Below are 12955 nucleotides of genomic sequence, written 5' to 3'. Positions count from 1 at the left end.
CCCAAGCCAACATTCTTCCACCCTACAATACCTGCACAAACAATCCAAGAGGATGCCAATCCTCCGTACAAGCACAGCTAATCTACGGTCTACCGGCCGCGGGAAATAATGAAATATGTCTGTGTATGAAGAGTACTGGCGACCCTAGCGGTAAATATTATAAGTAATTTCTACTATTACAGTATCAAATTTAAGAAGAGCGCCAGAAGAAAAGGCCCTAGCCGGCGGGGCCCAGCCAGGACAAAAGGAGGTCCCACAAAGCGCCTACACCGGCCGCATTTGCGGTCGGGGTAGACGACGGATGGGGCCCACCTACGAAGGCTGTCCAGGCCTACACGAGATGAGGCAGGAAAAAGAGGGATAATCCCCCTCGATCCCAAATCATTGAGGCCAATTTCTAGCCATGGAATAATGGCGAGTATCAAATTTGGTCAATTTTTCCGTATGAATTCGTGCTCTTTGTCTAGTCTTCCTTATCTCTGCTTTCGCATTTTTGTGAGATGAGCAATTCCTTCAATGTTGCCAGATTCATTAATTAAATTGACAGAGGTGAACAAGGCTAGTAGCTAAAACCTGTTTTAATAAAATAATATCATACAATTATGATTCGAAATTCCATATACTTGTTGATTTATAAATAATGGGCCGTCTTTTCAACTGTCAAATAAATTGAATTGTTACAGCTCTGTTATTGTGTGATCCGTGATGTACTCTTTAGTTCAGTGTTCAATGGTAATAGGAAATACAACCATAGGCAATTTAATATTAACAACCACATAACACTTAAAATATAATGGAAACTGCAGTAGTGAAGTTTTGTTGGAGAATTTATTTATCGTACAGCGCCATCCAACGGATATGTACCTAACTTTTTATCCAATTTATAGGTCACTTCATTAATCAGTTTAGCGCCATCTATTACACATAGAAGACAATATATTTCTGTGATAAAATTATTAATTTTACGATTAGAAAAACCATAAATATACAAAACTAACGATGAAAAATGCAGAAATAAAATAAAAGAGAAATTTTAAATTATCATAACTAATATAATCCTATATGTCGCATAACTTTAATAAGGCCCAGTTTTTCAATCACACATACTTGAACACTTTTAAATGAAGATTTCGTGATAGTAATATACAATTAAAAGCTAATTTACAAATACATTTTTGATTAAGTTAACCTTCAATTTTGGAGGAAATTGTTCTTAATTTCAATAGAAGAAAATAAAGTCAGGGTTAACTGCTAGTTAGCGATAATCATTATTTAGTTACTCATATGGCGATAACCAACAATTAAAAACTGGGCCTAAAAGTTATGAATATTTCAATAGTTACAGAATTTCAAATTTCATCTCGAAAGTGTTTTACCACTGCATTTCCCACCATTAGCTTTGAATATTTACGGTTTTTCTAATCTGAAAGAGAGATTCTTATTTGAATTGAAAAAATTAAAAAAATAATAATATAGAACTTCTATACATAAAATTATACATTGAAAATAGTTTGCCACTGAACAAACTAATACATTAACTTGAGTTTCAGGCTTCTTTAAAATCTGAGCCCATAAATTTCCATTCCGTATTTACGAATGTATGTTATGAATCTTTTGGTAAAATTATTGATGGACCTCATCTTGTAACAATAAATAAATAGTAATGTATAATATGCAAAAATACCAGTTTATTTATCAATTTTGTTAAGTACAAAATGTAATCGTCATATGTATATTGCAAGATTTCACTATTTATAAGATTTGTAGTAACAAAAAAAAAGAAAATTAATATAAAAAATATATTAGTTTAAAATACATATAACAAAAAAAAATAATTTTTAAATTAACAAAAATATATATAACACAACGAAAATACGTACCACTACAAACGAAAACTTAACCTCAAAGAAACTAATGGCGGTCATAGCAGGATCGGGTAGACATACTGACATAATGTTATTATTAGGCAACCAATCATACCGCGGGGACTTTTCGGAAATTTCAACACTAGCGCCCTACGATGGATATGTACATACATACACATACATGGATATGTAATACACTAAGATTTAGTGTATTTTAAGCTGCATAACAAAAATACCTTCAAGATAAACCATAGAGATTCCATTATATTTTATGTGTTATGTGTTAACAACATAGCGTCGTTTATAATGTAATAATGTATGTGTGATACTGTTAAGAAAATTAAAGAAATAATATATATTTGAGCAGTGTTTAATGAGTCCAAACCTAACATAATTATCAGCAAATCTGTCTGTCATTTTCTTATGCAAGTGTACCTCATGAGACAGATATATGTTATCTGACATAAATTTAATAGATGAAATAAACCGGCCCTTGTGTCTTTAAAAATTTTCAAATGATATGGTCTAAATTGGTATTTTATGTGTATAATTTACTTCTCATGCAGAATGAAAAATCATCTACTTTGTGACAAATTGGTCAATCTGGCAATGATTATTGATTATGGTTTCCTACAATTATCAGATCAGAGAGACCGTAGCGACCTCTGGCGGAGGATGTGGAATCACTGAATTTATACACTGAATCCTACAAAAAGAATCGGTCCCAGAGGTACATTTAGATCTATTCTATTTGGGAAAAAAATTGGTTGATAGGCAACACAACATACAATTGAGTGTTGAAGTGTATATACTTTTTTGCAGCTACAAACCCACCATAGATAATTTAACCATACCGAACACCTACTAAATATTAGTGATGGGACTACTTGAATGAAAATTATCGATTATATCGATTATGAAAATCTCTCGAGATATCTCGAGTGGTCATATAGAATCATTCGATTATTCGGATACGAATGACAGTGGCCACAGCGTTACTATTACGTGCACTACTCGAGCGAGTGCGCAGATGTTTCGATTGTTCCAACGCTCTAACGAGCTACAACATCTCGAGATAAGACGGCCGAGAGGATAGATGAGACAATCGAATATCACCGACATACAAGAAAAAAGGTATGCAGGAATTTTATGAGTGGCATCGCGGGGGGTTAGATGGGAGCTTTATTTAGCGGGGATAAAAATTCATTTGAATGAAAATAATACCAAATTATGTTTTCTATAAATTCTATATAATTTTTTTTTTTCAAAAAAATCTCAAACAATGGACCTCTTTAGGCGGCGACTACTCATTTTAAACACATGCTGCTGAATCACTCAACTGGCAATGAAGAAATATGGAAGAAATGCCCCAATCCGCGACAGTCATTCATTTACCTAACGTCAACATGTTTCGCATATGATTTGGGATAGACCGGAAATTTTCAAAGTGAACTTTCGATTATTCATTCGAATGATCATTCGATTATAAAATTAATTCGAAAAGTAACCTCTCGATTATTTAATTCATTCGATTATTCCCATCACTACTAAATATGTAGTAAATCTAAATACTCTCAAAAAAGTATTGAAACGAAAATTCAAATGAGCATCGTGTCCACGTGTAACGAGCAATAACATACACATATACATACATAAACAAATCTTTAGATAAGGAAATAATAAATTATTTGATAAAATAAATAAAACTTCCGTTTTTATATCATGGGAAATTCAAGTAATAAAAACACCGATTTTATAAAAATATTTTATTATAAAGAGATAATTCACAAGTCTTCAGGATAAAAAAGAAAGAAAAAGCAATCACAAATTATTACTTGCTTTTACCCGCTACTTTACTAGATTACACACTGTCGAAAAACATATTTCACAATAGAAACGTGTAAGAAAACAATGTTGGCAACATGTTTATTTTTATTGTATTGCACATTAAGTATAAATATATGTATTTCTTTATGTATAATAATAACTCAGATTTAAAATATACATTACAATTAAAATAACAAGTTTCGATAAACAGTTTGAGGGATATAAGTGTCATGGAAAGTATAAAAAAGTACGAATTCAAATTCAAATCGCCCCTGATTAAATATGAACAATAATTCAAAACGTCTGATGACGAACATTCAGTTAGTCCACCTCTCCTTACTTAGACCAGGAAATACAGCGGTATGTGTGTATAATTCTTCGGTCAGGCTGATTTTTTGTGAGACGAATAAAAAACTATTTTACCATTTCTCTGTAGAACCGCCACAAAAAAAGTTACAGTGGAAAAACACGAATTTCTAACGTTTGATCAACTTTTAAACAATGTCGCCCGCTTTTTCAGCGTGCGGATACGGTACATATTATTCTACACTGTTTTTACTATCTGCTCACAAAAAATCAACCTGACCGAAGAATCATGTATGAAATGGTCATTTTCGGGCTAGATTTTCTGGTCTATACTGTAGATCTTTGAAATTGAATTTGATTTTAGTTCTTGGAGGAAATTAGCTCCATTTAAAAAAAACTACCGGGTGATTTCACCAAAAATCACTCATAAATAATATTGATAATACAAATGTTTATAAAATTTAAGTAGGGTCCTGCCCTCCTTCTATTTTAACGGTTGTACGCAAATTTATCGCATAAAGATGGTCTCAGTATTAAATGCATACGATAAATTGCATTTTTCTCAATGCAGTTTTCTATTCTGTGCATTTTTTAAACAATGCCACGTTTTGAAAACAATAAACTTGTAGCAATGCTTTTAATTTACAGGGAATGCTGACAAAGTGCAACCGTAGCATTTCACGAAAAGATTTCGGTTAAAAAATCATCCGACACCATGAAGGTTCGTTATATTACTTAAAAGGCATATTGATACAGTGTTTAAAGAAATAACTAGCAGGATATGACCAGAAAGGTTGAAGAAATTATAAAAAATGTCAAAACCGACGAGAAAAAGATGATCCTCGTGATTTTTTTTCAAGACCATTTAAAAATTTAAAACAAGAATTTTTGCACGTTAAACCAAGGATGACAAATTTGAATTTTATGCAAACGCATTACGACAACAATTATATCGGCAAGTTTTCTATTTTCATTAATTTGCTGCTTTTATATAGTCAATTTTTGGTGCAATTATCTATTTTTACAGGATCTACACCCCGTTAAAAATAAATTCCTCAACTTTAACGACAAAAAAAAAATTCTATAAAATTTTCAGTAAAACCAAAATCATCGACGACTAAGATCAAATTCCCGTTCTCAGATCCCAGAAACTCAAGAATAGACAAAACGTGATCAGAAAATCGACTCGCAACCACCTGACAGTCATTTAAAAAATTCTCACATTCAAATCCTTCAAATGCTAAAGGAACAATTAACGTCATTTTTTTGTCGCTTCTGAGACTGACCACCCACCTATTTCGACCGTTTATTTTGATATGACGCCAAAGCAAACCTTGCCGGGCATATTTTATATCTACCGATATTCGTATCCGTTCACCGTACTTTAACCGACTTATGTACACGGATCAAAACATTCTATTTGAACCACTAGGAATGGTTTATTTACATAATAAAAACGCGCTCTAAATAAATAAATTACCTGTTTTAAAGTGAGTATTCGGGCACAACTGTTACTATTTAAAAATAAAATTCTTGATTCAGTCAACTTATGACGTTAAAGCTATGAAAGATAAAATATTTACAAACGTGTGAAAAAAAAAAATTTACTTAATTAAATGTTGGAAAAAAAGAGTATCCAAGGACTTTCTCTGGATTCGAGAAATTAGACTAGCAAAAAAAATCGAAACAATTGAGAGACAATTACGTACCGAGATGAAATTAGTCTTCGTTTTCCTTCTGTTTGTAAATCTCTGAATAAGTTGGAAATTTAGCGGTTTCAATTTTGTCCTTAACCTTAAAACTTGGGTAGAATGCGATTTGATTCGTCCTGAGATTTCGTCCCTTGCTGAAGCCGTTCCAGTGATTGCCTGCTATCCCGATTAAGTCGCCGACCGCTATGGTCATTTCTCCGTTCCGTTTGGGTTCGTGGGGCCACACGGCTACGACGTTGTGTGCGTTTTGGCCGCCGTAATAGTAAATGTCGTCCAAAGACCTAAACCTGGAAGAGGCGTCCGGGTAGTAATTTTGCATTATTTCGTACGCCACCCTGCAGACCTAAAAATTACGTTACAATAAGCATTATTTAAAAATATGTATTTTTTAATCATTCGTGTTTAACATTGCAAAAGGTAAAAGACAAACAAAAACAGGTTTTACTTTATCACATAATGAGTATACGAGGATACACCTGTATATTTAAATAACGTACTAATAAGAATTGCAAATAGTACACAATTTAAAAAGAGGTAACTGTTCTACAGGCCAACATTGCTTTAGTTTATCATTAAACAAAGTACATAACTGTTTCTGCTGATAAGATATGGTCCATTACTGTTATTTTTTTAAATAAATCATTGTTAATGAGTTCTTTTAATGACTATTACGTCCTGTTCTGATAAAATAGTCAATAATATACACACATTACCGAAAATTCGATAAAAAAAAAATATGATTTTCTTAAACATTTTTTCTAGTTTAAAAATTCTTGGTTATACAGGGGGTTTTCAAAATACAGTACTGAAACAGGATATAGGAAATGTAACTTTAAATACAACTACATTTAAAATATTCTTTTGAAATAATTTCAAGTTTCTAATAAAAAGTATGCTATTTTTTAAAGCACTTTGTTTGGATTGTGAATCTCAGTGTCAATGACCTCCAACAATAATCTAGTTCCGGTTGAATTACATAATATTTATCCATCTGATGAGATATGACAACAGGGTATTAGGTGGGTAAAAAACAAATGGCCAATGACGAGATAGACGAATATATCATCGCTTTATTTGAATACATTTATTTTAGTTTTCAGTTTATCGGTTTAGGAAGATGTTACATGCTGTATATATATTTTTTCATTAACAGCTAATCAAATATACAAATTGAACTACGCACAGATGTTTAGATTATTAATATTTATACAGGAAAGTTTTGGCGGAGATGTAGGGAGGTAACCGAGAGATTTCTGTCCAAAAAAATGTCCGTGCAATGCATTTTTGGTAAAATTATATATTTTTCTTAAAGAGACAAGAAAGAAAAAATTGTCGAGAACGTTAGCGTTAAAGACTATTATTTTCTGAAAACGGCTAAGTATATTTTCTGCGATCTTGAAATTATTAAAAAAAATGTGATAGGTAGTGAGCTTTTACCACTCTGTCACATTTTTACCGGGCATTTTCCGACCCATGTTTCGTTTAAATCGATATTTTTATCTTTCATTTCAGTTCAGCACCATTTTTCAGAAACACTCCTTTCAGCTACTCCATTAGTGATAACACTTATCAATTTCAATTATATTATATATTTGCACAGTTTTAGTGGAACTAATAATCTTAAATAAACAGTTGTAAAAATAGAACAATAAAAGTTGCGGGCCAATATAGAAAGTCAACAGGTGATCATAAATGTATTTTTGATAAACGAACTAGGTAATACCTATAAAAAAAATAACAAATCCTTTAAAAAAGTTGTTTAAGAGAATTTTATTTCTGTAACAAACACATCAATAGGCATGTGTGAACCTTGAAATCTTCCCAATATATTCAAACAGGAAATGTCCTAACTAGGTCACAACAACTAACTGTAAAATATAAATTATGCATCTCCAACTGAGATTGTTTTAAAATATCACCGTTTTATTTAAAACCTTGGTAGAAATAAACAAATGTTGGAAAATATGGCTCGCTTACCTGTGAGGAAAAAGTGCAAACTAAATAGTCACTCATAGACAGCATGTGGATGTCCATTATGATTCCGAACAAAGAAGAATCCGAGTACCTCGTCGACACCGCTGCGGTTTTTGATATCGACGGGTCGCCTATAATCTCGTAATGGGGGTATTTACTTCTGGCTTCGTTCAGGACCTTCGGGTCGTCAGAAGCCAAGTATACCCTACGTTTGTCTATGTTCTGTTTCAATTCTAGGTGACTGAAGTACTCGTCCACGTGCGACATGTATTCTTCGATGCTGTGGTAAGCGGCTTCGGTGCCAACTTTGTCCGTCCGGCGAACGTGTACCCTAAGATATTTTACTATTAAATAAGTAATTATGTAAGCGCTTAGTTGTTAAATTTACTTTTTGGGTAATATTAAAATTTGCAGTGATGTTTAAACATGTTAAAAATAATTTTTCAATTGTTTAGTGTTATCTTTATTATCAAGTTAAAATCTAGGTTAAGATTACATCATAAATTATATTAATCGGCGTTTACAAACGGTTACTATTTTTTGAACTAGAATCTGTTGTAGTGGAATAGATTTAATCTGCGTTTAATCTAACTAATTTTCCTGACACATAATTTGGCAAACTCCTAATTCATTCTACCTACAGTTAAAATATATGTTCATTTTTAAGATTCAGTCAGTACATCATAAACAATAAGTGAAATAATCACATTAAAAGTGATTATTAATATTTATAATAAAAGTAGAGATGGGCACTTTTCAGAAAAGTGTGTTACGGACATGTCGATGAAATGTCCGGACATGTCGAGTAAAGTACTTTTGACCTTGAATCTAATAAGGCACCTATGAGTGACGTCATGTTTTCACAAGTCACTGCTTGTGGGTCCACAAAGCAATTTTTTTAATGAATATTTGTCTTATTAAATGTTATTTATTGTTTATTATATTTTTGATTAATATAAGAGGTTATATTTTTAAAATGTCAGTTTCAGTTAAACAATTACCAACAAAATTACAAGAAAATGGATTTTTCTAATCTAAGCTAAATATCTTTAACTTTACATGTACTCAAAAATTTTTTGCGGGAATTATGAATGCAACAAATAATTCCGCGCATTTCAGTCTTGAAAAGTGTTCTCAAGACATGTCCACTTTTCACGACATGTCCACTTTTCACGACATGTCCGATGGACATGTCCAGCTGACATGTTCGCGGCACGTCTCTAATAAAAAGAGACCACAGAAGTGAATTTTTAGACCATAGTAAAATGTAAAATTCGTGTACTTCATAAAATTTTGTACATTTTTTTATCAGAAATTAACCACACTGTTTGCCACAGAATATATTTACGATAGTGTTTAAATGTGTTGATAATATGTATTTACATTCTCTTAATTTATTTTTTGTGAAACATGCTTTTTTAAATAAATCAATGAAACATGAAACAAAAAATAAAATAATATTAAGGACTTCTATAATCAGTTTTATAAAAAAATAAAGCTGTCATAGTAAACACAGAAACAGTAACAGATTAATAATAAGTTGGGATTATCTATAAATTCAATTTATTGGGTTTTATTTCACCAATATTTATGAAAAATTAAGATCGATTAATATTTTAAACCACCAAAAAACCTTTCGTTTGAAATTGTGATAATAAGAGAAGTGTTCGATTATAATAAACTTAATGCTATACAGATAGAATACACTGGATAAAGCTGATTAGCTAATGTAAATATAATCACGGGTAAATATTATTATCTAAAGCTTTTAAACCTCGATAAATATATTATTTAATAGCAGCAATTCTGATTTGTATTCGATATTTAAACACTTCATTTAAAAAAAGAACTTTGTAATTTGTTTATTTAATATTCGAGAAATGCAAACGAGAGATAAGAGATAAAATTTACAATGCAAACTGCATATCTGAATTCAAATTGTTTCTCAAAAAATGCAATCAAGAATAAAGATTTTGCTACACTCTAAGAACAAAACATAATTTCCGCAGAAAATCATTTAATAAATACAATTAGACAAGGTTATATGGACACTCACCCCACTATGGGCCTTCTAAATCCCATTTTAGTCATAGTCTCCTGTATCCTATTAGCAGTTTTTTCTTGGGGCCGCAACAGATACTTCAAAATCTGTCCCACCCACCAAACAATAGGATCGCCGTGCAACCTCGTCAACCGAGGTGCCAGATCCTCGGGCACAGCTAAAGGTAAAAATGGAGGTCTGGGGGACAAAGAATCTATTATGGGCAGGTTAATAACTTGGGTATCGGGATTCCCAGGCCAATTAGCCACACTTTCTCCACTGGGGGTGGTGCAAGTTTCGCTAACGGGTCTGAAAATTTCTTCCCAGCCCGCTTTGTGATACCTCCACCCTTTGGATTTCAGTATCAGGGTTCTTTTGGTGCCGTACGCAACCATGAAGCAGTACACGGCGTGGTGCAGCTGACAGCCGTATCCGCATCCCTAAGGTGAATAATGGGGTTGTCAAGCATTTCGTCAAACAAAAAATTTAACTAATTATAAAAAAATAATTACGTTTTCTTATGCATTCTGGTCATTAATTTAGTTATAACATTGAAAATACAAGCTTGTTAAAACGCAAAAGTATTTGTTTATTTAAACAAATAACCTAGATATAAAAAAGGTAATTACTGAATATTGATTGTTTTATCAGAAATGATTAAGTAGGTCTGATTAAAAAGTAACGGAAATTTTCAAATTGCACGAGCTGTGTCTCGTCTATCGCGTGATTCTTTTTTTGTTTATTTACACGAGGCAATCAGGATAAAACGACAAAAAAACGAGAGACAACTCGTGGATTTTGCACTACAACACGCCGGCACATACCGCTTTGCATATCCAACATTCTTAGCGAAACACAGCACTGCTCACCCTATTCTCCGGACATAATCCCTGCAACTTTTTTCAACTTCCCAAACTCAAAAGACAATTGATGAGATAAAGGCAAAACCGCAAATCGTGCTCAAGACAACACCTAAAGAGGTGTTTCTCAAACTGCAAACTACGTTGTCATAAGTTTATAATATCACAGGGGGGCTACTTTGAAGGGAATGGAATAAAAATTAAAGATTAAATAAATATTTACTGAAGTAATTAACAATTCCCGTTACTTTATGATCAAACCTGGTATATCTGCAAACTAATGCATATTTATATTATCACAAAGCAGTAATACTTAGAAAAATAAAACGTTTTACTTAACTAATTACTACCATTTAACTTATCATAAAAATTTTCATTGGTAATTTTTTGTGCTAATTTAAATATTAAATTTTTCTTTATGACATAACTGTAGAAAATACATTTGTACGAAGTACATATGTCAGAATATTTATAATTGTTATTGATTGAATCACAGGTGAACTCTCGAATGAAGTGAACATCAAAAATGCTAAAAAAATTATAGTTAATGAAGCCTATGGTCCAGTGACCATGTTAGAATATAAAAATAGCTGTATCATTCCTTTCTAAAGGTGAATGAACCTTTACATAAATATGTCCCATAAAATCTTACAGTTGGGGTGTGAATTAAATTAGTAAATACAGGGTGGTCCAAAACCTAATGGCATAAATTACCAAAGAGTTGAACTAATCATTTTATATTAAAAAAATAACAAAAACAATTAACTTAAAAACCACACACTACTCAAATATTATAGTTTTGTATCATCTACATCATTTAAACTTATATTAATTTTTTGCTTACCTTATTCAAATTGCAGACCAACTTTTTGGCAGTATTGCAATTTTCTGGATTTTGCAAATACCTGAACCTTCCCTGGACAAGATTGCTCAAGTCATTAGATTCCTTCTCCCTCCATGTTGCATAACCATCAACCTCGGCCAGTTGTTCGATGTCATAGATCAGAGACCTAAATAACATTTTCGTAGTTAGAATGCCGTTTGAAAAAGTCGTGTGCAGTACCAAACCTTTTGTGCTCGAAGCCTAAATTTAATAGGTAAGATATAGAATCGACAATCTCGGGGGCTACTTCATTCGCTTTTTTCTGAATATCTAGTAATCCTGAATGTATAAAATACCACAATTCTTGAGTATTGGAGTAAATTCTTCGTCTTAGTAATTCATATTGAGTATTGGGTTCTTCTTTAGGACTAATATACCCTATGTTGTTGTTTGAGTTAAATGTGTGTTCTACTTTAGTTAAACGAGACTGAAAGTTCTCAATGGCTTCTTTCTGTTCTTCGTTTAAATTACTATGAATAAAATCAATTAAAAGAAAAGCCTTGTGGCGCTTTACCAATAATTACTTACTTTGCACTTATATCTTTAAAAATCTCTTGAAGTTCTTCATTTTGTTTACGAAGGACATCTAAATCAGCTAATGCTCTTGTTAACCTTTCAGTAGTTTTGCTATCTGTAGAAGTGATACCGGTGTTTAGCATAGGAAATGCAGAAATAACCAAAGTTACAAGCCACACTCCCAAAAAAACTATAAGTATCCTATAACATCCTATGTAATTAACATGTTTTAATATTGCACTCATTTTTTATTCTAATTGAAACTACCGTTCATTATTTACTTTAAACATATATTTGTATTTAATTATTCTACATGATCTTCTTAATAAAACGACGTTTAACAGCACAGATTTATTATACGACTGCTAAATATCATTATTCGCGTATTAATTACAGAGCGACGAGATATAATTGCACTAACACAACCACAAACTCGACGAATAATAAGGAAAGGACAACTGACACTCACTAACATGACATTTTTAATGACATGTGAACCAGAACGACATGACAACAAAGTGGCAAGATAACAAAAGGACTGTATAGGCAACCAGTATTGCAGCTTTCACTAATTTTGTTGATATTTCAATGGAAAAAGTACATATATATTTAAACCTTTTAATTTGTCCCCAAATTAAGTATTCTTTACGTACTGTATGGCCGATCTTTAGTTAAGTTGTTGTAAATATGTATTCGTAACAATTAATAATAAAATGTTTTATTTCGATTATAAAACAATATTAAAACATTTCCAAATTATTCCATAGTTTATTTATGGCAAAAGCAGGACAGGGTAAATGAGATGAGGAACATGTTCATATTTTCTCTTATCATATCATGTAATTGTGCATATTATATCTAACAATAAGTTAACAACTATTTTGACGGCCTCTGGTGGTGGAATCTGAAGATAAAGAAATTTGAAAGGTATTAAGATCAATGGGTCAACAATCTAATTTTGCTATGTGGTC

General features: G+C 32.0%; 1 protein-coding gene across 1 annotated transcript; it reads right to left on the bottom strand.

Moving 5' to 3' along the window:
• Positions 1 to 3622: 3622 nt before the first annotated feature.
• Positions 3623 to 12494, bottom strand: LOC108909036 (alpha-(1,6)-fucosyltransferase). Its single transcript, XM_018713256.2, has 6 exons — positions 11997 to 12494; positions 11654 to 11938; positions 11430 to 11595; positions 9741 to 10165; positions 7688 to 8015; positions 3623 to 6053 (listed from the first exon to the last, which is right to left on the bottom strand). Exons 1-6 carry the CDS (start codon positions 12227 to 12229, stop codon positions 5718 to 5720), a joined length of 1773 nt encoding a protein of 590 aa, XP_018568772.1. The 5' UTR covers positions 12230 to 12494; the 3' UTR covers positions 3623 to 5717.
• Positions 12495 to 12955: the final 461 nt, after the last annotated feature.

This window comes from Anoplophora glabripennis, unplaced genomic scaffold, assembly GCF_000390285.2.
Source record: "Anoplophora glabripennis isolate ALB-LARVAE unplaced genomic scaffold, Agla_2.0 scaffold72, whole genome shotgun sequence".
Taxonomy (NCBI): domain Eukaryota; kingdom Metazoa; phylum Arthropoda; class Insecta; order Coleoptera; family Cerambycidae; genus Anoplophora; species Anoplophora glabripennis.
The sequence above is the reverse complement of the archived record's forward strand: the minus strand, read 5'-3'. Positions and strand labels throughout refer to the sequence as shown.